The sequence below is a fragment of the Littorina saxatilis genome, linkage group LG3 (genome assembly GCF_037325665.1).
Source record: "Littorina saxatilis isolate snail1 linkage group LG3, US_GU_Lsax_2.0, whole genome shotgun sequence".
Lineage (NCBI taxonomy): Eukaryota > Metazoa > Mollusca > Gastropoda > Littorinimorpha > Littorinidae > Littorina > Littorina saxatilis.
Window position 1 is genome coordinate 50,879,318 of NC_090247.1, and position 24,836 is coordinate 50,904,153.

General features: G+C 47.9%; 1 protein-coding gene across 2 annotated transcripts in view; it reads left to right on the forward strand.

Moving 5' to 3' along the window:
* The window catches only part of LOC138962591 (polyphosphoinositide phosphatase-like), a 50,125-nt gene that overhangs the window by 21,200 nt on the left and 4,089 nt on the right, over positions 1 to 24,836 (forward strand). The window contains exons 12-23 of one of the 2 annotated variants that reach the window (XM_070334462.1): positions 5,729 to 5,845; positions 6,426 to 6,561; positions 7,685 to 7,743; positions 8,569 to 8,735; positions 9,595 to 9,736; positions 10,239 to 10,297; positions 16,562 to 16,706; positions 17,271 to 17,348; positions 19,974 to 20,039; positions 21,251 to 21,422; positions 22,453 to 22,532; positions 23,349 to 23,474. In XM_070334462.1, the coding sequence (XP_070190563.1) occupies positions 5,729 to 5,845; positions 6,426 to 6,561; positions 7,685 to 7,743; positions 8,569 to 8,735; positions 9,595 to 9,736; positions 10,239 to 10,297; positions 16,562 to 16,706; positions 17,271 to 17,348; positions 19,974 to 20,039; positions 21,251 to 21,422; positions 22,453 to 22,532; positions 23,349 to 23,474 (1,347 nt within the window). The remainder of the gene's footprint in view (positions 1 to 5,728; positions 5,846 to 6,425; positions 6,562 to 7,684; positions 7,744 to 8,568; positions 8,736 to 9,594; positions 9,737 to 10,238; positions 10,298 to 16,561; positions 16,707 to 17,270; positions 17,349 to 19,973; positions 20,040 to 21,250; positions 21,423 to 22,452; positions 22,533 to 23,348; positions 23,475 to 24,836) is intronic. The other variant, XM_070334463.1, reaches the window with a different exon arrangement.

Sequence of the window (24,836 nt, forward strand, 5' to 3'; positions counted from 1 at the left end):
CGTGCCTACGACCACTGCTACTACGGTTCCCTCTGACGTCCGTGTGACTGGTGGCTGTCCCTCTATGAAACGCTCCGGCCGACTAGTTACTGGACGTGGAGGTGTTCGACAGAACGTGGTACTTCTGTCGAATGGTCAGGGCGACGGGAACATTGTTTCTGTTGCTCAGACCGACACCTCCGACCGGACCGTCTTGACCCCACGCCATTCCTTAGCGTCTGGTGTTCGGGTGACGGATGGTCCGGACCAAGGGTCCGGAACGTTCCAGGCTTACGGGTCGGGATCGAACCGGACCCACGGGTCCCGACTGGACTTGACCTCCGGGTTTGGTCCGGACGGGACCCATGGTACGGGACCGTACCGGACCGGTGCGGGACAGTACCTCTGGCCCTTCCCGGACCTACGGGTCCGGATGGTACGGTACGGGACCAGTGGTTCGGTCGGGACCGGACCACCCGACCACCTCTGTTGGTCTGGGTGGTCTGGCACCGAACCGGAACACACCGGACCACCGGACCTACGGGTCCGGATGGTACGGTACCGGACCAGTGGTCCGGTCGGGGCCGGACCACTCGACCACCTCTGTTGGTCCGGGTGGTCTGGCACCGAACCGGACCATGCCGGACCTACGGGTCCGGATGGTACGGTATGTCCACGTCCGACCGAGCCACCCGAACACTTCTGTGGGTACGGATGGTTCGGTACCGAACGGGACCTCCGGATGCTACGGGACCGGACCGAACCTACGGGTTCGGATGGTCCGGTACCGGACCAGTGGTCCGGTCCGAACCGGACCAGTGGTCCGGTCCGAACCGGACCACCCGACCACCTCTGTTGGTCCGGATGGTCTGTCACCGAACCGGACCATACCGGACCTACGGGTCCGGATGGTACGGTAGGTCCACGTCCGGACCGAACCACCCGAACACTTCTGTGGGTACGGATGGTTCGGTGCCGTACGGGACCGCCGGATGGTACGGGACCGGACCACAGGACCGGAACACCGGACCACCCTATCGGATCGGTCCGGACCACCCGACCACCTCTGTTGGTCCGGATGGTCTGGCACCGAACCGGACCTACGGGTCCGGATGGTACGGTATGTCCACGTCCGGACCGAGCCACCCGAACACTTCTGTGGGTACGGGTGGTTCGGTGCCGAACGGGACCTCCGGATGGTGCGGGACCGGACCGGACCTACGGGTCCGGATGGTCCGGTACTGGACCGGTGGTCCGGTCCGGACCGGACCACCCGACCACCTCTGTTGGTCCGGATGGTCTGGCACCGAACCGGACCTACGGGTCCGGATGGTACGGTACGTCCACGCCCGGACCGAGCCACCCGAACACTTCTGTGCGTACGGATGGTTCGGTGCCGAACAGGACCTCCGGATGGTACCGGACCTACGGGTCCGGACCTACGGGTCCGGATGGCCCGGTGTCGGACCACCCGACCACCTCTGTTGGTCTGGATGGTCTGGCACCGAACCGGACCATACCGGACCACGGGTCCGGATGGTACGGTATGTCCACGTCCGGACCTAACCACCCGAACACTTCTGTGGGTACGATGGTTCGGTGCCGAACGGGACCTCCGGATGGTCCGGCACCGGACCGGAACACCGGACCACCCTACCGGACCGGATCGGCACCCCCGACCGGACCGGACCATTTCTTTTCTGATCAGACCCGATGGGTTCCTGTTCAGTCTATAAATGGCGGGGGTTCGTTGGCTGGGCTGACCCAACAGTCGCAGGGTTGTTGTTTTTCTCCCCCTTCGGCTGCTGGAGACGTTTCGTCTTTGGGGCAGGGGTCTTCGCGGCCTCTTGCTTCTGTGGGCGTTTCTTCACAGCCTGCTTCATCGCTTTCGGCTCTTCCCCCTCAAGCTCCCTACACTCCTGCTTTTGAGGAGTTGTCGGGAAGTGAAGAGGAGAGTGAGTCGGAGGACGATAGGGAGGAGGATCAGGGTCGCCCTGAGGTTAACACTGATCCTCTACCCTTGCCGGTTTCTGATGGAACTTCCGAAGCTATGCTTCGTACTTTGCAACAGTACATGACAGACATCACGCGGCGTCTTGACGTCACGGATGCCTCTCTTAAGCGTCTGTCGTCTAGTGTTGACACACAGGACCTGGACCCGGGGTCTGAGGACGAGAGGCAGGAGGCTCGTCCTCGCACAGCTAGAAGGACGTTTGAACAGTTTCAGGACGTCCTTCCCTGAGACGCCCTCTCGTCCTTTGAGTCCGCTTCGGCCCGGGCGCGGGAGGCTCACGCCGCGTCTGCCGGCGGCTCGTTTTATGAACGATCCGTCCGCCGGCAATTCGCGTTCCACCCTAGTCTTAGTGCCACGGTGGAAGCGGCAGCACATCGCCTGAGGAGTACAGATTCACGTGCAAACGCGACCTATGTTCCTCGGGAGGACGCGGGTTCAGTGCCATGCTTTCCTTCGGGAGGCGCACCTCCACTGTTTCCTCGTGTCCAATCTGTTTCGTCCCTCCCTTTTCCCTTTGACTCTCGAACTCTCACTTTCCAGACTTCGAGTGTTTAGGGTGGGGCTGACGGTGATGTGTTCGTTGGGGAGGTGCCTTCGGTCAAGAAGGTGGAACTGAGCTCTGCTTCGTTCCACAATCTTGAGGCCACCGTTTCTTCCACAGTCGAGGCCCAATCACAGGCCTTGACATGGATGAGCACGCTGTCCACACTGTTGGACCCTCCCGATCGGGCAGAGTCCGATTCCACTCGGGTCCTTGTCACGGTTCGAGTGGATCGGGCTTTGCATATCGTGCGTGACGTCTGCGGCAGAATTGGCCATTGGAACACGGGTCCACTTTATTGGCCCTGTTCCGTGATCATTTTCTGCCTACTTCTATAGTGCCTCCGGATATGAGGAAGAGTCTGAGGAACACGTTTCCTCAGCCTTCTTCCCTCTTTCATCCGGACACTGTTCGTTCTGTGGTGGAGTCCACACGCCAGAGGAACACTGATTCTCTGATGGTTGGCCTCGCTGCTTCGGCGACGGCGGCGGGGAGTAAGAGAAGTGCTACAGTCACCTCCAGCTCCCAGCCTCAGAAGAAGAAGAAGAAGAAGAAGCCAGTTTCACTGCCTCCTTCTTCCTCCTCTTAGGCGCCTGTTGCGTTCCCAAGCAAGACGAAGGGTGCTCAGACAGGTAAGGGGAAGCAGCACCACCAGGGGGGGTGGTCGCAAGCCTGCGCCTGCCCGCCAGCAGAATTTTCAGTGAGTCCCGGCCCTACGTTGACGCCCCCTCAAGTTGCCCCTCTTTCGTCCGTCGGTTCCCTTTTTCGGGCCCGCGGCATGTGGGGCAGACTGGTCTCCAACCAGTTTTTCTTGAGGGTGGTGTGGTCGGGGTTTTCTCTACCGCTGTCGTCACAACCTCCATTGTCCGCTCTACCCTGGACGTTCCCCCCTCCTCGAGACCCTGCCAGATGGCAGGCTCTTCAGGACGAGGTGAACTCGTTGGTCGAGAAGAAGGCGGTCTACCCCCTTTCTCAGCCTTCTCCAGGGTTCTGCTCCCGCCTGTTCACCGTCCCCAAAAAGGACGGCCGGTTCAGGCCGGTGTTGGACCTCTCCACCTTGAACTTGTACCTTCACAGGTGCAAGTTCAAGATGGAAACCCCTTCGTCGGTCCGGTTGGCCATCCGGCCAAACGATTGGGCCATGTCTGGGACCTCCAGGATGCTTACTTCCACATCCTGGTGGCCCCGGGGTACCGACATCTGCTCCGGTTCGTTTGGGAGGGCACAGTGTTCGAGTTTCAGGCCCTCCCATTCGGCCTGTCCTTGGCCCCTCTGATTTTCAACGGGGACAACAACACCACATGCTTAGCTTACCTTCGCCACCAGGGGGGCACCAATTCTCGGTCCCTCTCCCTGTTGGCGGAGGAGATTCTGCTCTGGTGCCAGACCAATCAGGTCCGGATGTCAGTCCAGTTCGTTCCGGGGAAACTGAACGCCCTGGTCGACATTCTCAGTCGGGGCGATCAGGTTCTCTCCACAGAATGGACCATCGCTCACAACGTTCTACAGCGTCTGTGGGCAAGGTGGGACCGTCCTCTGATCGATCGGTTCGCAACTCGATTCAGCGCTCGGCTTCCCAGGTACGTCAGCCCCTTTCGAGACATGAATGCGTTCCACTTGGACGCATTCACTCTCTTGTGGAGGCTCCTCGATGCTTACACCTATCCCCCGACATCTCTGATTCCGAGGGTGCTGGCAAAATATCTGCAGGAACGACCAAGACTGATTTTGGTCGCGCCTTACTGGCCAACAGCTCTGTGGTTTCCAGATCTTCGCGGTCTCACCCACGTAGACCCTCTACCTCTGGATCTGGACGGGGGAGGTCTGCTCCAGCCTCGATCATGCCTCCCTCATCCACGTCCAGAGAGTCTGTGCTTGACCGCATGGCTCTTGTGCGCTCCAAACTGCTTGCACTAGGATTGCACAAGAGTTCAGTAGAGTTTTTCTTGAACGCTAAGAGGCGATCAACTAATCAGCTCTACGACTTACGCTGGAGAGCTTGGGCCACCTTCGCCTTGTCCAAGGGGATAAAGCCGCTTTATCCCTCAACACAGGACTTGGCCAACTTCCTGGTGGAAGTGTATCAAAAGAAGAGTCTTTCTTCTAAGACTCTTCTTGGATACAGACCTGCCATCGCTTCCACGATTGCGGCCGCTACTGGTCGCAGACCTGAACACTTGATCAGGTCCTCCCTCATCGCTAATGTCCTTTCGGGTATTAGCAATGCAGCGGTGTCTAAACCTCGGGTTTCATTTCCCAAGGGGGATGTTTTTCTGGTCCTCAAACTCCTGCGTAGCAATGAGTTTGAACCCCTGGCAGGCATCAGTATCAAGTTGCTGATTTTTAAGACTAATTGTTCCTCATCGCTTTAGCCACTTGCCGTAGACTCAGTGGTATTCAAGCTTTGAGTGGCCTGGACTTTGACATTGAGTTCACCACACAGCAGTGGTTGCCAGCATGGTCACGTCAGTCTTAGGTATGTTTCTTGGGTATATTTTCTTGTACGGTAGTACTGTTCGAAAATTGCCTGGGTATCTTAATCCTTGGATTTAAGTGATTTTGATTAAGGAGTTTAATACTCTACATATCACCCTCACACCACTCTGGTATTCTGTGCAAGAATAGTACTGTCGAGGTAAGTGTTATATTGACTGTAAGGCTTCTTTTTAAGCCTACTGTCTATATGATACTTACCGAGACAGTACTATTAGAGTTTCCCTCCCGCCTCCCCTCTTGATATGTTATGGGCTTTTTGAGGGTCTGCAGCTCATAAAGAAAGAGGACGCGCCACCTACATCCTGTAAGGGGGAAGCACTCGGACAGTGCTTGGGATCCACGGTGGCGCATGGTTATGGGAGATAATTGTACCCACTCAGCGTTTTGTCCAATTTTTTCGGCCTATAATAGATAATGTGCAAGAATAGTACTGTCTCGGTAAGTATCATATAGACAGTAGGCTTAAAAAGAAGCCTTACAATTTGTTGTATAACTATCATACTCATGTTTGATCTCAATACTGAATGCTGTGGACAATGCTTCATCAAGCATTTGATGTACGATTTGTTGTGGTGCAGAACAGAAGAACAGACTTTTGTATTTTTAGTGTTGTCTGACTGCAAATGACTTTTTTGTTGTTGAAATAGATAGACTGCTAGCGTTCCATAATTCAAAATGAATTTTATTTTTGATTCCAGCAAAAATGCAGATGTGATGATGCGACTAGCTCGCATTGCTCGCTACTGCTTGAAACAGACTGGATTTCACCTGAACGTTCCGTCACGACAGGCTGACTACTTGATGAAGGATGAAGAGTGAGTTCGCTGTATCAGAGTTGTACATGATCATCATGAGTTTGAGTTTTTTGTGGTGAAGTAGGGAGGGAGAGAACGAACGAACGAACTTTATTTTACAAGGATAAAGGTTTAAGGCACATTGCCTTGTCTAACAACCTGTCCTCAAACAAATACTAAGAGAGAGAGATAGAGGGAGGGAGAGAAAGAAAGAGAGAGAGAGAAAGAAAAAGAGTGTGTATGTGTGAGTGAGTGTGGTGAGTGTTTGTGTGTGTGCGTGCGTGCGTGCAAGCGCTGTCATGTGCCTCTGTTTGTGGTCATGTGTCTGTGTGTATCTACATCTGTATCTGCATGTTTATGTACCTGGAGGGCATTGTTGCTTTATATTGTACCTATCCTGATGCCTATGACTATTCAAAGTCTCAAGATATAATCACATGTTGATTTGAATTTTTATTATCAACTTGTTTGATAAAGTTCTACCTCTTCGGGGTAACAGTGCCTGTTGACACACTTAACAAGAAAATGTTATTTTACACCTACTCATGATTTTTAAAACAATCAGTCCTTGAAATTCAAAAAAGGATATTTTTGTCATCAGACTGAAGGTGCTTCGAGGTCGGTGGAACAAAAATGGCTGCCAGCAGGCAGGAGTGGTGCGAACGAACTGTGTGGATTGCCTGGACAGGACCAACACTGCTCAGTTTGCTCTGGGCAAGTGTGTACTGGCTCACCAGGTGAGAAATAATAACCTTCAGCTGCTATGAAACACTCCCTCCCCTCCTCCCTCCCCTTTGGGGGGGGGGGGGTGGGGTAGGGGGGCGGGAGCTGCAAGGTTCTTTGTTTCACAGGGTGCATTAGCTGCCGCCCCCTTTTCCCATCCTTTTTTTCGCACTGAAAGAACAATAAGCCACTCATGAAGTGCTGCCTCAGGCATGTTTCACTGTATGCTAGTCATAAAAATTGATGATGATTACTCGCCCAGATAATTGTAAATATCAGGCTTGCAGTGACAGAGACAGTATGATGAATATATTATGAAATTTGAAAAAGGAATAGCTTCAATATCTTACCTCAGAGGAAATAATTATCAGTCCATTGCTGGATGTCTGGATGTCTGTATGTGTGTACTGTTATGGAATGCTACATTAAAGAGAAAATTAGAGAATATTTTGAGCGCAGTTTCAGTGAATGCATTTTGTTGTAAATGTGAGAGCAGGACTTCTCGTTTCAGAAACAGTTTCTTTCCTGAGGCAGTCCTTGCGGCCTCAATGGTGGATCGTTCTTAGATCTGTTAGATTTGTGATATGTGTCAGTTAAAGTTTTGAAAGGGATCGAGTATCCTTAAATGAAATATCTTAATAGATGTAAGGGTTGTGTCCTTTGAATAACTGTGTTAGCATGTACTCGGATTTATTATATTGATGACTATATTTTTAGATATGATTTTAGGGAATTCATTTATCTTTATCCATGTAACCTGTGATTACTCCTGTCAAATTGGTGCTAAAAGAACAACCAGTCCGTTTTGAACTGTCTGGTTGGTGTACACATGTAAATAGGCCCAGTGAAATTGAACACTTTATCTGTACATATTTATTATGATATAATATGCGTGTGGAAGGAGTGTGAAGTTTGGATGCATACACCATAACAAAATCCTGTGCTTTGCATTTGGTAAATAAACTGTTTGACTTGACTTGAAATAAAATACAGAGGAACCCCTTTATTACGACCTCCAAAAATCTGAAAAATTAGGTTTTAAAAAGGAGGGAGTCTTAAATTGGGGGGTTTTAAAAGGGGGGTGCCACTGTAGTGATTTATGTCCACTTTCACTAAATTACTTTTCTTTTGTAACAGCTGTATGCACTTGGAGTGCTTGACACCCCCCAGCTGGAGTTTGATACAGACTGTGTGAAGTGAGTTGGAATGCTGTTTATTTTCTTTAGTCGTACTTAGTGTGTGTATGTGTGTGAAATAATGAAACACTCTGAGAATTAGATTCTACCCAGATGAAATATTTGAATAAATTCAAGCAGTGGTTTTTTGAGGCTTGTTGACAAGATGTTTCTTTTATATTTTTGTTTTGTTTTGATATTTTTTTTACAGTGGAACCTGCGATATGAGGTCCCTCTGATGAGGGGACACCTCCCATAAAAGGACACCTTCTGTTGTCCTTTTGTCTATTATCAATACCAAAATGGGCCTGTCAAGACAAGCCCCCTTAATGTAGGAACATTTTTGGCAGATACCCTAGAGAGTCCTTCCATCACATGTCCCACTGTAACAGTGTTGTGCCCAGCCTTTGAGGACAAAAGGAAAATATGTATAGGTCCAAATGTCCTGGCTTTGTCTGCTTGGCAGGAAGAATGATGGTCAGAAGACCTCCTTCATGTCAAAAGTACGGATAGTTAACCGGCCAGTGGTTAGACCAATGCGTCGGTAGCTCAGCTGGTAGAGCACTGGACTTGTGACCTGCGTGTCATGGGTTTGAATCCGGTCAGGGGTAGCGCGACTCTGTTGCTACTAGCTTTCCACTGGGAGGAAGGGACCCGAATTTCCAAGCGATGGGACAATAAAGTAATGAAAATTTCAACAACAAAAAAGTATGCTTCAATGTCCAAAGACGGAGGCCTTGAAACAACACTGCTGTAACCGTGACTTTCCTCATATAATTTTTTTTCTCATCATCAAAATACATCTTGACAGTGTGACATTTTCCGTCTTTGACATGTTGAACCCAGGATGCTGGAGGAACTGTACGAGGACCACGGAGACACGCTGGCCCTGCAATACGGCGGCTCTCAGCTGGTGCACCGCATCAAAGGATACCGCAAGATCGCTCCCTGGACCTCACACAGCCGGGACATCATGCAGACACTCTCACGCTACTACAGCAACACTTTCTCAGGTGAGACCTTGGACATTTTAATAGCTAGATGTAAGTGCAGCATACTACAGGTGAGTTCTTGGACATTTAATGGTTGGAGATAGTGGTGGAATTGTAGATCTGGGTATGAGAGGAGGAGGTTACAAGTAAGATCAGTCCTTGGACCTCACACATTAGGAAAACCATGCTCTCACGCTACTACAGCAACACTTTCTCTGGTGAGAGCTTGAAAATTTGATTGTTCGAGATAGTGGTGAAATTATAGAGCTGGTTATGAGAGTTGAAAGGAAGAAGTGGAGGTTACAAGTAAGATTCGTCCTTGGACCTCGCACAGGGAAATCATGCAGACACTCTGACGCTACCACAGCAACACTTTCTCAGGTGAGATTTTGAATGTTGAATGATGGGCGCAATAGTGAATAAGATGCCGACCTCCAATGGGGAAGGTTGCGTGTTGAAATCCCGGCCATGCCAGGTGGGTTTAGGGTGAAGATTTTTCCAATCTCCCAGGTCAAAATGTGACCAGACCTGCTAGTGTCTTATCCCCCTTTGTGTGTACACAAAGGCACAAGTACACACAGAAAAGATCCTGTAATCTATGTCAGAGTTTGTTGGGTTATAGAAACACAAAAATACCAAGCATGCATCCTCGGAAATCAGTGTATGTCTGCCTAAATGGCGGTGTAAAAACGTTCAGTCACGTAAAAACTCTCTGAACACATGAGTGTACGTGGGAGTTTAATTCAGCCCATGAACGCAGAACAAGAACAGTATTTAATGGTTGCAGGTAAGCGCAGGAGTGTAGGGTTGGGTTAATTTGGGATCTTGAGAGTTGAGTTTTTCTCTTACAGTTATTGAATTCATTGTTTGTTGTGTGCAGACGTGGAGAAGCAGCAGGCCTTCAACCTGTTCCTGGGGATCTTTGAGCCAGTGGAGGGACAAGCCAACCTGTGGGAACTGCCCACTGACTTCTACCTGCACAACCCCATCACCATGGGCAAGATCCCCTCTGAACGCTCCAGGTGAGCGTTGGACTAGGTGATCTTTTTATCAGGGCTCCCGCTTTTCTGCAAATTCGCAAATTTGGCAAAATGTAGAATTGAAAAGGCTGTGGCTAGAGCCACGGGTCCGTGGCTTTAGTGTCCTGGCTATATTCACGTCATGACATCATGCTAAAGGGGCATTTACTCTGACATATATCATTCACCCACTTCGGATGCCACATAGAATCTGTTGACGAATAGGTTAGAAATGTTGAAATTGTCATGTTCACTTCTGTCATGAAAACCCAGAGCCCAAGTGGTCCTAATAGATGACAGGAAAGGTAAATTATATAGGTGAAAGGTGAATTATATAGCAAGGAAGCTTGTGGGGTGGTCGTAGTGGGCAGGGGGTTGTTATCAAGAGATTGTAGCCAGGGCAGTTTCAACTTGATAGTGTAGTAAGAGTTGCAGCTGAAATTCTTTCATATGATTTTTCTCGTGAACACAATGTATCAGCAGTTCTGTTTCTTGTTCGTTTCAGCTACTCGCAGTGGTGGGAGAAGGGAGTCTACGAGAACTTGCCAAGACCCTATGATGAAGGTAAGCTGATTTGCAAGGTACTCTGCAAGATAGTGGAATACAGATTTAAAACATTGATTCCGAGGTATTAAAACCATTATAGGGATAATGAAATGCAGACTTAAAACGGTGATTAAATTACATATCTTACCCAACTCACATATAGCAATTAACCCATAGTTCAGTGCTGATACCGCTGTACGCGTCCCCTTAGCAACAAGGAAGACGCCTCTAAAAAAGAGTGACCGAGACCCGTAAGGGTATCCAGGCCAGCCCGTAAGGGAGGCTGCCTTCCATATGCGCGCGCATATGCCGCCATCTTGTCATTCTACTCTCAGCGCTCAGTGGAGCTGGTCGTGTTTGGTACGCTCCGGCTGTGTTTTCAGCCTACTTGCTTGGTCTTCCAGACCTGGTTTGTGTTCCCCTTGGTGTCTTCTTGTCACCGGACTTCGCATTTGCTGTTGAGGTGAGATCTTTCCATTTTTTTACCTGAATTTTGGCGGCATTGTTGGCTTGTTTTCGGACTTACAAAATTTTTTCCAAATTTGTTTGTGAGTTGTTTTCATCATGGCCGACAATGCGGACGGGAAGAGGTCAACATCTAAACATGTAGCTGCTTCGCCCTCTCCTGTTAAGAAAAGCTCTAGAAGTTCTAGAAGTTCTAAAACGCACGGCGATACGCCCGTGTCTCTTTCGGGTTCAGAATCCAAAAAATGTAGTGATGTTGTTGTTGGCGTGCCCGGAGTTTCCGGTTCGTCTGCTAAACCTACGGAGAAGCCCTTGCTCGGGGTTAAGCATGTTGTAGGGGATGTCTCGCCTGTAGGTTCTGGGCTTGCATCTGCGGATTTTGCTTCTTTGCTTTTGACATTAAGCTCTCAGGTTTCGGCCTTAGCGGCTGAAGTTTCGTCAACTAAGGCGGAGATACGTGCGCTGCCGGCAGGGGTCGGTGGTACGTCGTCGCTGGCCAGTGTGCGTTTGCCTCCCTCTGCTACTGTTACGAGGGCGGACGTGCATGCGTCTCAGGATGGGATCTCTCAGGCTCCCGTGGGGTCTCCGGCCGGTGTCCGTTCTTCTTCACAAGGTATGTGCACTCCACGTGAGCGTTGTCTTGAGGGAGTAGCCTCGGGTCTCATCCCAGGTGAAAGTTCTGAAACATCGGCTGATATCCACCGCTTAGTCGGGGTGTCAGTGGGTGCGAAGAGCCCTGACAAGCGAACAGATGTTCCTATTCTTCCTGGCCGTAGTCAGGTTGAAGGGCATCTGCTTCCGCCCAGGGGGCAGGAAGTTGGTGGTAGTATGGCTGGCTCTGGACTTGACTCTGTTAGTCAGTACGGGGACCAGTCTCCGGAGTGCACGGAAGGGCACGAAGGCTACCTGGATGACGGTGCCGCCTCTCAGGCTGAAGGTGCTGGATTCTTTTTGCCACGGCAGCTGCCAGATGCGGTGGCTCTGGCGGCTGGAGTGGCTTCGAAATATCTCGAGGAGGAGGTGGCGGTGAACAAATCTCAGTTTGTCCATCCTCCTTCTGCCTTAGGGGATTTCAGGAGTGCTAAGGAACCGAAAAGTTCGTTCCGATTCCGGGAGTCCCCCTCTGTGGCGGTCGAGATGTCGAAGGTTTTTGCGAAAGGTCGAGCTATGTCCGATGCCTTTCCGCTGTTGTCACAGCATGGGGAGGCGCCGGAGGTGGTGGGCCCCTGGTTGGCTAAAGCGGGTCAACACGTTCCTTGTTCTGCGCTCTCAAAGAGCTCTAAACTGTCGGTTCGTCCCGTCGCTCTACTTGACTCTTTCGCTTTGCCGAGATCAGTTCTACCGGTGACTCCGGAACTGCTTTCTCTGCGGGAGGACGGGTATGCCAGGGATAGATCAGTCCCTTACACGGAGTCTGCTCTTCAGGCTTTGGAGGAGACGGGTAGATCTCTGCTCGAGTTGGGTTCCGTCTCTAGTTCTCTCCAACGCTCTTTGTCTAGGTCTATCGCTTCATCGTTAGACCCGTTTGAGTTCCGTTACGACGCCTCCCAGGAGGATGTGACAACTCTGTTGGCGACGCTTGCCAAGGTCTCTCAGGAACAATTGAGCTTGGCAGCCAGGCTTTACGGGCATGCTGTACATTCCCGCAGAACTGCCTTTTTGGCGGGTTCAAAGATCCGAGACAGGGGTACCATTGACAGACTTAAGGTATCCCCGTTTACGGAAGGGTCGCTGCTGGGTACTTCCTCTTTGGACGCTTTGCAGAAGGAAACCCAGGACGCTAGGGATCTGGCTATTGCAAGGATTGCTCACCACGGCTTTCAGAAGGTTCAGAGCAAGCCTACCTCCCAGAGTAAGGCTCAGCCTTCTTCGTCTGGGGGGGGCAAGATGCAAAATCAGTCCACCTCTTTTCGGGGTAGGGGGCGAGGCGCGCCTTACCCGAAGAGAGGCTCCTTTGGGGGTTCTCGGGGGTCGGGGCACAAGCCTCACCCCCAATGAGGGTCTCCCGAGCCACTATTCCCAGTAACCCCCGCCGTGGTGGCGGCGGGTGGCCCCTCCAGGGCCTTGGCCGCCTGGACACGCCTGGTGTCCAGCCGGTGGATTTTGGGAATAGTGCGTTCGGGATTCCGTCTCCTCTGGGCAGAGGGGAAGGCACCTCTGTCCAGGATACCTCCGCCTTTCAGATATCCCGTGGACCCGGAAGCCAAGTCAGCCGTTCATGCGGAGGTGGCTTCCCTACTCCTGAAGGGTGCGATAGAGGAAGTTCGAGATCGAGAGTCCCTCGGCTTTTACGGCAGGCTGTTCGTGGTGCCCAAAGCCTCAGGGGCATGGAGGCCTGTTTTGGACCTGTCCACCCTGAACAAATACTTACGGGTAGTCAAGTTTGTCATGGAGACTCCTCTCTCTGTAAGGGAAGCTCTGCGTCCGGGAGATTGGGCCACGTCGGTGGATCTCACCGACGCATATTTCCATGTGCTCATGCATGTTCAAGACAGGAAATGGCTGCGCTTTCTGTGGGGCGAGAAAGTGTTTCAATTTCGGGCACTCCCCTTCGGGCTTTCCCTGGCCCCCTGGATCTTCACGCTGGTCGTTCGCCAGCTTTGCTCCCTTGTCAGACAAGAGGGGGTACGCCTACGGGCGTATTTAGACGATTGGTTGAATCTGCATCAGGACCAGTACATGTGCAGAACTCAGACTGCGAGGGTTCTCGACCTGGCGGCTCAGCTGGGCTTTACAGTCAATCTAGGGAAGTCAGAGTTAGAACCATCCCAACGCTTCACTTACCTGGGCATGGATTTCGATACGGTGGAGTGGTTAGTCCGTCCCTCTCAAAAGAGGGTGGACAAGCTTCAGAACTTGGTTCGCTCGTTGAAAGGAAAGAGTGTGTCCACGGCCCGGGAGTTGTCCTCCCTACTGGGGCAGATGGAATCGATGGCTCCCCTTGTGCCTCTAGGCAGGGTCCACAAGAGGCCGTTTCAGGCGGCTTTGAGGAGGCAGTGGGACCAAGCCTCTCAGGGCTGGAATGTTCGCATAGGACTGGGGAGTTGGTTCAACAACACTACAAGTGTTTGGCTGCTCCCCTGGGTCTCTCAGGGTGTTCCGATCGTTCCTCCGGCGCCGGAGAACATTCTTGTTACAGATGCATCCATGACAGGCTGGGGTGCTCATCTGGCCGATCAGACAGCCTCAGGTCTGTGGGATCTCTCCCTAGCTCCACAGCACATAAACGTGCTGGAGCTGGAGGCTGTGTCTCTGGGTTTACAGGCTTTCCTGCCGCTTCTGGGGGGCAGTCATGTTCAAGTCCACACGGACAATACGACTGTGGCCGCTTACATAAATCGGCAGGGGGGCACACGCTCGCAGAAGCTGTCGGAGAGCGCTTGCCGTCTGTTGGTTTGGTGCAGCTCGCACAACATACTTCTCTCAGCCAAGTACCTGAAGGGCACGCTCAATGTTTTGGCGGATGCCCTCAGTCGGGGGGACAAGGTTCTGCACTCAGAATGGACCCTCTCCCACCAGGCGTTGGACCGCCTTTGGGTTCAAGTAGACAAGCCTTGCATAGATCTGTTTGCAACGAGATTCTCCACCAGGCTTCCCCTTTTCGTCTCACCGTTCCCGGACCCTCTGGCGTGGGCGGTGAACGCGTTGGATCTGGATTGGTCAAATCTGCAGGCGTATGCTTTTCCTCCGTTTTGCCTGCTAGGGAAGGTAGTAAGAAAAGTGGATCTGGAAAAGCCAGCGCTGGTGCTGGTTGCTCCTCTTTGGCCCAGCCAGCACTGGTATCCGGACCTTCTGCGGCTGGCAGTGCGCCCACCCATTCCTCTAGGCGTTCGAAGGGGCGACCTGTTACAGCCCAGGTCAGGGGTCCCGCACGAGAATCCGCAAGCGTTGCAGCTTCACGGCTGGATTCTGTCAGAATCGCTCTGCGTCGTGCCGGGGCCTCGGCCACAACTTTGAAACTGGTACAGAAAGCACACAGAGACTCAACTAGCTCCGTTTACTCTTCTCATTGGGCTGCATGGGCCAAGTGGTGCTCTGAGAATAAGGTTCAACATCTTTCCCCAAGGTCCATGGAGGTAGCCAACCACCTCTCTTGGTTGGCTAGTAGGGGGGTCTCTCCTTCTTCACTGCGAGTTAGAAGGTCTGCGATTTCTTCCACTCTTAGACAGCTCGGTCGCAAGATCAATCTTGACGGCGTCATTTCAAGCGTGCTTAAGGGAGCTGCCCTTGACGCAGCTCTCTCAAGATCACAGCTCCCTGCCTGGGATCTGTTTGTGGTTCTCCGTTTCCTTGCATCGGAGGACTTTGAGCCTCTCCGGTTGGCTAGTTTACCTAATTTGACGAGAAAAACTCTGTTTTTGGTCTTGCTGGCCACGGCTAGGAGGGGTAGCGAGGTGCACGCACTTTCTGGTCTCGCTAAAGATATTTCCCTGGAGAGGGATGGCTCCTACTCTTTGAGATTTACGTCTAATTTTCTCGCTAAAAATCAAAAGCCCGGTCAGGCTTCGCCTTGCATTCGTATTCCACCCTTGAGCGATATACTCGCTCCTGGAGACCCCGATCTGTCAAATTGTCCTGTCAGGGCGTTAAGCAGCTACCTGTCTAGGTCTTCGCCGATTCGCTCGGAAACTCAGAAATTATTGTTTATATCCCTCAACACTGTGCGAGCGAAGGATATCTCGAAGGTCACCTTGACTAAATGGGTTTCACTGACCATTAAGCAAGCGTATGGATGGTGGCAACGCCAGTCTGGCGAGGTCAGGGCGGTGCTTCCTCTTACGTCAGCCAGGACGCACGAAGCGAGGGCTTGGGCGTCTTCTGTGGCCGTGCTTCGCTCAGGGCGCCTATCAGAGGTCCTGGCGGCGGCTTATTGGAAATCTGAGGACGTGTTCATCAATTTTTATTTGAGAGACATTGCTGCAAGGCGGCAAGATGGCAGTGCGGCTTTGCCGGCTCTCGTGGCTGCAGGGCAGGTCCTGCGGTCTTAAGTTGGTAAGTACCCTCCTCCTATAGTAGCAATCTGCTATATGTGAGTTGGGTAAGATATGTAATTTAATTAAAAATTTTAGTAATAAATTTTCATTTGATTAATATACTTACCCAACTCACATCGTTTATTCCCTCCCGCCTCCCCGCTGTGGGGGGTATGGGGGTCTAAAAAAGTAGTGAGTTGGGCTTCGTGTAGAATGACAAGATGGCGGCATATGCGCGCGCATATGGAAGGCAGCCTCCCTTACGGGCTGGCCTGGATACCCTTACGGGTCTCGGTCACTCTTTTTTAGAGGCGTCTTCCTTGTTGCTAAGGGGACGCGTACAGCGGTATCAGCACTGAACTATGGGTTAATTGCTATATGTGAGTTGGGTAAGTATATTAATCAAATGAAAATTTATTACTAAAATTTTTAATTCTGAATTATCAAAGCCATTACAAACAAAATTAAGATACCAGGAAAAAAAGAATGAGATGACAGAGAATTTGGGCGAGTTAGGGGTTGGATGCGGGAGAAGTTGGGTTGCAGTCAGGGGTAGGAAGAAGATTTACCCTGCTAAACAAAACATGATTATTTCCAGGGATGGCGAAATCGCCCGCCCGATCGCCAGGGGCAAGTAAAAAATCCGCGGCGCTAGTAGAAACAGCCTGCCATCTCGCCCCGCCAGTGAAAATTCTGGTCAAATGCAACCCTTCTTCTTGTACTATCGAGTTTCAAAGCCATTTTCACCGCAGATGTATTAACTGTGGTGTGTACCAGGCCAGCGAAATTTTCTGGCAGGCTAGTAACTTTCTTAAAAAGTTGAGATTTGACCATCTGATTTCAGTGGCAAAGAGCGACGCAGGACAGCTAGAGATCTCCACAGCCCCAGCGTCCAGTGAGAACGTCAACATCTTCTTCGAGTTCTACCGCCCAGCTGACCTGACAGTGTTTGAGGACCTCTACCAGTTCTTCATGTCGCGAGCTACCAGGTGGGAATGTACAAAGGAATGTATGTGTTATAATGTTGTTTCAAAACGTGACACAGTCTTACAGTTCATTTCGTTTTCCTAAAAGCAGCCATTTTTGATTCAACCAAACCGTTTGTACCTTTTCAAAATGTGCAGTTACCAATGAGTCTTGAAATTGCTTTGGAAAAATGTCTTCTATTGGGGAGGAGGCAGGGGGGTGGTGGGGAGGAGGCAGGGGGGGGGGTTCTTTAAAGGGGGTTTCCACTATAATTTGACATGACGAAGGCGAGCCGTGCAATCATTTGCTTTTCTTGTTGTGTGTTGTGAGCAGATCAGTTCACTAGCATTTTTTGTGTAGGCTTAAGTTTTCTCATGGTGCAGTTGAGATTTGGGCGTTCGTATTTTAACAAAATAACTTATGAGTTCTAGACACATATGAGCAAGAACTGCTTGATTACATAAACATGCATGAAGAGGTAATACTTTTGTTTTTTTCTGCAAATGTACCTGTTTGCATGTTTTGACAGTGTTTTTTGTGGTTAGGTCAAATAAAATAAAAATAAATTCTTGTTTTGCACCTTTCAGAAAGTTCATGCCAAAAGGAGCCACTCATTTCAGTCCGTTCATCATCCGAGAACCACCAGAGCCTTCAGATAAGATGGGGTGAGACTTTTTTTTCTGTTTTTCTGTCTTTGTCAATTAAGTCTCTGCCTGTGTATTTTGTGTACAGCAGTCCCTCTCATGAACGGACACCCTTGGGCCATAGCAAAACTGTCCGTACATTGCAGGTGTCCGGTCACGGGAGGGGTGACCACACCACCCCCTCCCCCATACACTCACACAGAGACACACAAACAACAGGATTGAGTCTATGCTAATCACTTCTTGTGGCTACTAAACAATAACAATAAACTCCTAATACTTCTTTAAACGTTCTGTAAAAATTATTTGCATGAAAAGTGTTGAAAAGAAGAGATAAAATAAATCCTCAAGGCAGTGAACACACTCACCATGCACTGACATACGAAACCAGCCACACAAACACAGCACAGAGGAGCGTGTGCAGATGCTTTGCAAGAATAAGCTTGAAAACCAGTTTGAATAAATAGCAGCAGATAGAGCTGCATGTCATAATCTTGTAATTTATTTTCTTCTTGTCTGGCTTTATTGACTGCATGCCGATCATGTGGCATGACAGTGACTTTTCACTCTTCAGTCGAAAATACACTGTACATAACACAGCTCCCACTCTCCCTCACTAATGCCTACCCCAAGCCGTGACAACTGATGCTTGGAAATTGTGTGGAAGAGTACACCTCTCTATTTCTCTCCAATGCTCTTCCTGCTGACATGCAATGACACCGGACACCCCACAGAGTTTAGCCAGCTACCCCTCCACCCCCCCCCCCCTCTCACTCCCTCCAGCCATGTACTGTTTGGGGCTGTGGCCAGAGAGGCCAGTTGCACTGTTCACTCAGAGCAAAACCAGTTGACTGTGTCGTAACTTTTGACAAAGCAAGACAACTGAAGGAATCACAGATTAGGCAACCGACTCACTGGTCAAGGCTGAGGGGAAACAAGAGTATCTTTTCAATGAAAGAGGTTACACACAGACACACGATGCTGATAACTGTGGCCGGTTTTTCACTCTCTTTCGCTCAGGACCTTCATTGACTGTGGTTTCTGTTGTTTACGTCCAACAGACAAGAATAAAGAGCACAGTGCAGTTTCATGTTGGCATCTTCGCATGTACTCCACTCCTGACCAAAAATACCCCCTCCTGATGGGTACACGTGCACTCAAGTTATCAGTGACTGTCATCACGCCATTGCGGCTGTGATCTTTGTACCAAGAGCCGGACTGCTCTATTATCGATTTTGTTGTGGTGAAAATTTGATGATGGTCTGTCCGTACATTGGAGGTATGACGTGCTGTTGGGACCGAAAATGAGTGTCCGCGTCCACGTTTTGCAGGTGTCCGTTTAAGGGGGGGCAAATATAGAAGGAAAACACTCCGTGCCGAGCAAATGTGTCCGTACATGTCAGGTGTCCGCTCACGCCGGGGGCCGTACATAGCAGGGACTGCTGTACATGTATCAATGTATTGCATGTGGTGCTGTGTGACTCACTTTGATTGTTTGTGTTCCATTTCTGTCAAAGAAAACCTGATGGGTGATGTTTTTGAAAGGCATTTTGCATTTAAAAAATGATAATTTTAAGTTATTCTTGCATTTTGAAATGCTCTTTACTTTTCTTCTCATAACAAAAAATGTTTGTATGTTAACAAACAAAAACACAGTACTGAAACAAAGAAATTCATCAGAATTCTGTGTTGTATATTTTGCAATTTTTATATTTTTTGGTTTTATGTTTGCAGAAGTATATCAAATCTGTATTTCAATTTTCATATTTTTGCTTTTCTCATTTGCTGTAGTTTCTTAGATGGCAGTAGTGCTTTTGATATTGTTTTTATTCATCTGTTAGAAGAAGAAAAACGAAGAAGAAAAAACACAATGAGATTTTGTATCTTCACCGGTTATCAAGGCTTCTTGAAAGCTACTTGTGATTTCAAACGTGCATGATTTTTTGGACTAATGATGTTCGGAATCCAGTTATATTTTTCTTTACATGCAAGTTTGCATCGTAATTGTAGGGGAATTCACACAAGCAAACTCTTGCATCATCTATGAAGATTAATCATCAGGGGCTGGAACCCTAAATAAATCATTAAGAATAACAAAAATTAAAAAATGTAAATCACCTTTTAATGTCCAAATGAAGTTTGCTTGAGGTGGACTCCTCTGTAAGATTTTGTTGTTGCAGTTTTTAGTGTTTGCATGTTTGACCAGTCAAGCCTGCATGCGCATTGTTCCCCCCCCCCCCCCGCGGGTTAGGGGGAAGAATTTACCCGATGCTCCCCAGCATGTCGTAAGAGGCGACTAACGGATTCTGTTTCTCCTTTTACCCTTGTTAAGTGTTTCTTGTAGAGAATATAGTCAATTTTTGTAAAGATTTTAGTCAGGCAGTATGTAAGAAATGTTAAGTCCTTTGTACTGGAAACTTGCATTCTCCCAGTAAGGTAATATATTGTACTACGTTGCAAGCCCCTGGAGCAAATTTTTCATTAGTGCTTTTGTGAACAAGAAACAATTGACAAGTGGCTCTATCCCATCTCCCCCCCTTTCCCCGTCGCGATATAACCTTCGTGGTTGAAAACGACGTTAAACACCAAATAAAGAAAGAAAGAATGCGCATTGTTGTGTTTGTGTGCTGTGTTGTGATGTTGTAGCTTCACAAGGTTCCACCCCTCTCATCTGACCAGTAGAGCGTCACAGTTGTCCTTTCTCCTGAGCAGGTCAGTGCAGTGATACATTGTACTAGCTATTTCACGACCTCCAAAATGTGAAAAATGTAGGTCTTGAAAGAGAGGTAGTCTCAAAACAGAAGTGGGGGCGGGGATGTAGCTCAGTCGGTAGCGCGCTGGATTTGTATCCAGTTGGCCGCTGTCAGCGTGAGTTCGTCCTCACGTTCGGCGAGAGATTTATTTCTCAGAGTCAACTTTGTGTGCAGACTCTCCTCGGTGTCCGAACACCCCCGTGTGTACACGCAAGCACAAGACCAAGTGCGCATGAAAAAGATCCTGTAATCCATGTCAGAGTTCGGTGGGTTATAGAAACACGAAAATACCCAGCATGCTTCCTCCGAAAACAGCGTATGGCTGCCTAAATGGCGGGGTAAAAAACGGTCATACACGTAAAATTCCACTCGTGCAAAAAACACGAGTGTACGTGGGAGTTTCAGCCCACAAACGCAGAAGAAGAAGAAAAACGGAAGTAAATATACTGACTATGAAGAAAAGGTCTGAAAAAATCGGGTCTTAACACAGAGGGGGTCTTACAATAGAGGGTCTTAAAATTATTATTCATGCAAAACAAAAAGTTTTAACTTCTCAATAATTTTCCTGTCTTGCTTTTGGTTTACCGTTCATGCAGTTTTTTCATTTTCTTCTCAAAGAAAACCTGATTTTTTTGTTTTCGGGTAGGCAAAACTACCTGTATGCAACCTTCTCAGACGTGATCCATCTATAAATGCAGCATGCATGTTCTGGTTTCAGACATGATAGTTAATCTTAAGCTCAAGATGCTTTTTGTGTGTCGTCACTGGAATATTGTTGCTTCTATTTTTGTTATTTGAGAATGGAAATGAGATTTGCTGTATGCTTTTTGCTTATTACTAATTACATGTTGTATTTCTTTATTTGTAAGCATGTTTTATGCCCTAACATAGTTCTTTATCTTTGCATCCTCTAGAGAGTGTTGTAAAGCACACATTTTGTAGTTATGCATAATTCAAATTTTGTTTCCTGTTCTTTTTTGTCTGGTGCATGAATTAACTGTGCAACTACTCTCGTATTTTCCTTGAAATTAATTTGATTTTGTGTGAAATATTAATTAAGTATTGTTGCATTAGCAGTGACATAAAGGTACAAATGAAGTTACACATTTTGCTTTGAGAAAACTTCTGTGTCTGAAGAGTCATCCCAATTCTGAAATCTCATGATTTTAGCAACGAGGCCAACCCAAACATATCTGGCAAAGACTCAACGGCATCTACAACGTCTCAAGGGTCTGATGACTCGAGCAGCTCGGAAGATTCGAGCGTGGAGGCAGGAGTACACCTGTCCGAGTCCTCCAGTCCATACGACTCGGAACATGAGTCCACCTTTGTGTCTTTCAAGGTAGTTGGACACAGTTCGGAATATAGCTGACTGTGTTATCTTAAAATATGTTTTGTCTGTTTCTTAGAATATAGATTTTTACTCAAAATACAAAATGGTTACTATTGCTGATGGTGAACCAACATATGCAGGTCCGACTTGGAAACAGCAAATTGTGTGGCTTTTGAAAGTAGTGCATTGAAATAGGTATGATGAGCGCAATGGCCCAGTGGGTATTTAAGACATCAACCTGAAGGTGAGTGTTTAAATCCCAGCAACGCCTGGTGGGTTAAGGATGGAGATTTTGCCGAGGTCAACTTACGTACAATCCTGCTAATGCTTAAGAACGCAGAGAAGAATAAACAAAAATTTACTCCCGCAGTGGGGCACTGCGGTTATGAAATTAAAAGCCCCTCCTGTTTTTGGAACCGCAGGAGCTTTCTAGTTTGCTGTTAGGTAGATTTTTGGTTCCTCTTTCCTGTCATGCTCTCTTTTTCTTCATGAATTCTTTTCTTTTTTCTGCCTTCTTGCTCATTCACCTGTATTTTTTCCAAAAATCTCTTCTCTTTCCGCTTGTCTCGCGATTCATGTATAGTTTAATCTGTTAGTGTTCTGATGTAAGTCCAGCAGTAGATAGGTTAAGCCTATTTTAACATACTGGAAACTGGTAATCTTCCAGTAGGTATTAATTTAGTTTTACTAAAGCCTGCTGGGACACAAGTAATGGGTTAGTGCATTTGTAAACAGGAATCGCTTGACAAGTGGCCCCCTTCATCCCCCCCTTCCTCGTCCTGATATGGCTCTGCGTAGTCGGCTGGACGTTAAGCAACAAATAAACAAACAAACAAACAAAAATCTACATTTTTAATCCAAGTAGATTTGGACAGAATTGAAGCAAAACTTCAAATATGTTCCTTATTGTAGATTACATTAATATTAGTGTATGCAGGACATCATCATGCATCATTAACAAGAAATGTACATGTACATATAGAATATTAGAATAAGCAGAGATATTTGTACTAAACTCTGGGTAACGTTGTTGTTTCAGGATTTGTTCCCTTCAATGAAGAAGGTGTATGACTCGGAGATCAAGGAACCCAATGATCGTGACCGCAATATCTATGAGAGGTAATAACACCTAAGTTTCAGTAAGATTCAGTGACATGAAAGCTGAAAAGATTTGCTGTGGTATGTTGTGTACTTTTTGACTCACCTGATCAATGAGCAGTGTTAGGTCATGCAGCGGTATGCTTTTCTTGTTCTGATTAACTTTTCACAGTTTACAGTGTATAATGATCTGTAATGGCAGGCTTTTTTTAATTTTTGAGTCACTTGAGAAAAAGTGACTCTATGTAATCGGTCAGTGTTAGTCTGTCCGGCCGGCCGTCCGTAGACACCACCTTAACGTTGGACTTTTCTCGGAAACTATCAAAGCGATCGGGCTCATATTTTGTTTAGTCGTGACCTCTAATGACCTCTACACTTTAACGATGGTTTCGTTGACCTTTGACCTTTTTCAAGGTCACAGGTCAGCGTCAAAGGAAAAATTAGACATTTTATATCTTTGACAAAGTTCATCGGATGTGATTGAAACTTTGTAGGATTATTCTTTACATCAAAGTATTTACATCTGTAGCCTTTTACGAACGTTATCAGAAAAACAAGGGAGATAACTAGCCTTTTCTGTTCGGCAACACACAACTTAACGTTGGGCTTTTCTCGGAAACTATAAAAGTGACCGGGCTCAAATTTTATGTGAACGTGACTCATTGTGTTGTGAATAGCAATTTCTTCCTGTCCATCTGATGCCTCATATAATATTCAGAACTGCGAAAGTGACTCGATCGAGCGTTTGCTCTTCTTGTTATTTTTTTACCCTGGCTAGTAGATTTGATTCCATGCAGTGTTTATACCTTGTTTAAATTCTATTTTCCTTTGCGTCAGGTATGTTGAGATTGGACAGGGATGTCACCAAACACCAGAGACGAAGGGGCAGAAGTCGGTCTGCTTGTCATTTGAAAGGTCCATGGCCCCCCATCGTGCTCGCAAAGTGCCCCAAGGACTTGACATGTAAGCTTTTGCTTTTGTTTGAACTGAGATTGAATGATTATTTTTTTTTTTTTAAAGTTTGCCACGCACATCATTGTAGGGCTTTTTGACTCACATGCGAAGCAAAAGTGAGTCTATGTACTCACCCGAGTCGTCCGTCCGTCCGTCCGTCCGTCTGTCCGGAAAACTTTAACGTTGGATATTTCTTGGACACTATTAAGTCTATCAACACCTGATGTGGCCTGATGGTGTATGGTTACAAGATCTCAAAAAACATGTGCGGCAACTTGACCTCACTTCAAGTTCAAGGTCACAGGGGCCGTAATTGTTGTCTTAAAAACGACCATTTTTCACATTTTCGCATTTTTTTCTGAAGTTATCGAGAATGGCAACCTTAGCTATGTATGCTATACAGGGCAATGTAAGCCCTATCTTTGGACACCAGTTTGGTTGACCTTGCTTCAAGGTCAAGGTCGCAAGGGTCCTTTAAAGTTGGATTGTATACATATTTTGAAGTGACCTTGACCCTGAACTATGGAAGATAACTGTTTCAAACTTAAAAATTATGTGGGGCACATGTTATGCTTTCATCATGAGACACATTTGGTCACATATGATCAAGGTCAAGGTCACTTTGACCCTTATGAAATGTGACCAAAATAAGGTAGTGAACCACTAAAAGTTTGTTTGTTTGTTTGTTTGTTTGCTTAACGCCCAGCCGACCACGAAGGGCCATATCAGGGCGGTACCACTAAAAGTGACCATATCTCATGGTAGAAAGAGCCAATAAGCACCATTGTACTTCCTATGTCTTGAATGAACAGCTTTGTGTTGCATGACCTTGGATGACCTTGACCTTGGGTCAAGATCACATGTATTTTGGTAGGAAAAATGTGTAAAGCAGTTCTTAGTGTATGATGTCATTGCTAGGTTTAGTTATTTGACCTTGACCCTGAAGGTCAAGGTCATGTAAAGGTCAAGGTCAAGCATGTGAGTCGTATGGGCTTTGCCCTTCTTGTTATCATTAAACATGCATCCTTCAAAACATAGAAGTGTCGATTCATACTTGATCGATCACAACTGGCAAAAATATTACATATGATTCATCATAGACAAGGGCGGATCCAGGGGGGGGGTTTCCGGGGTTTCTGGAAACCCTCCCCTTGCCTAAAAAAAAAATTACAAAAGTGAGAAAAAAAAATTGGAAAACAAAGAAAAACTGATGGCTCAGATAGCAACAAATTCCACCTGTCAACCTTTGGAGGTTCGAATGCTTCGCGCCCTCAACTAAACGCTTCGCGTCATCAAATTGTCCCTAAAAGGAATTTGGAAACCCCCCCTTAAGAATGATGTGATCCGCCCCTGATAGATCATTTGGGTGCT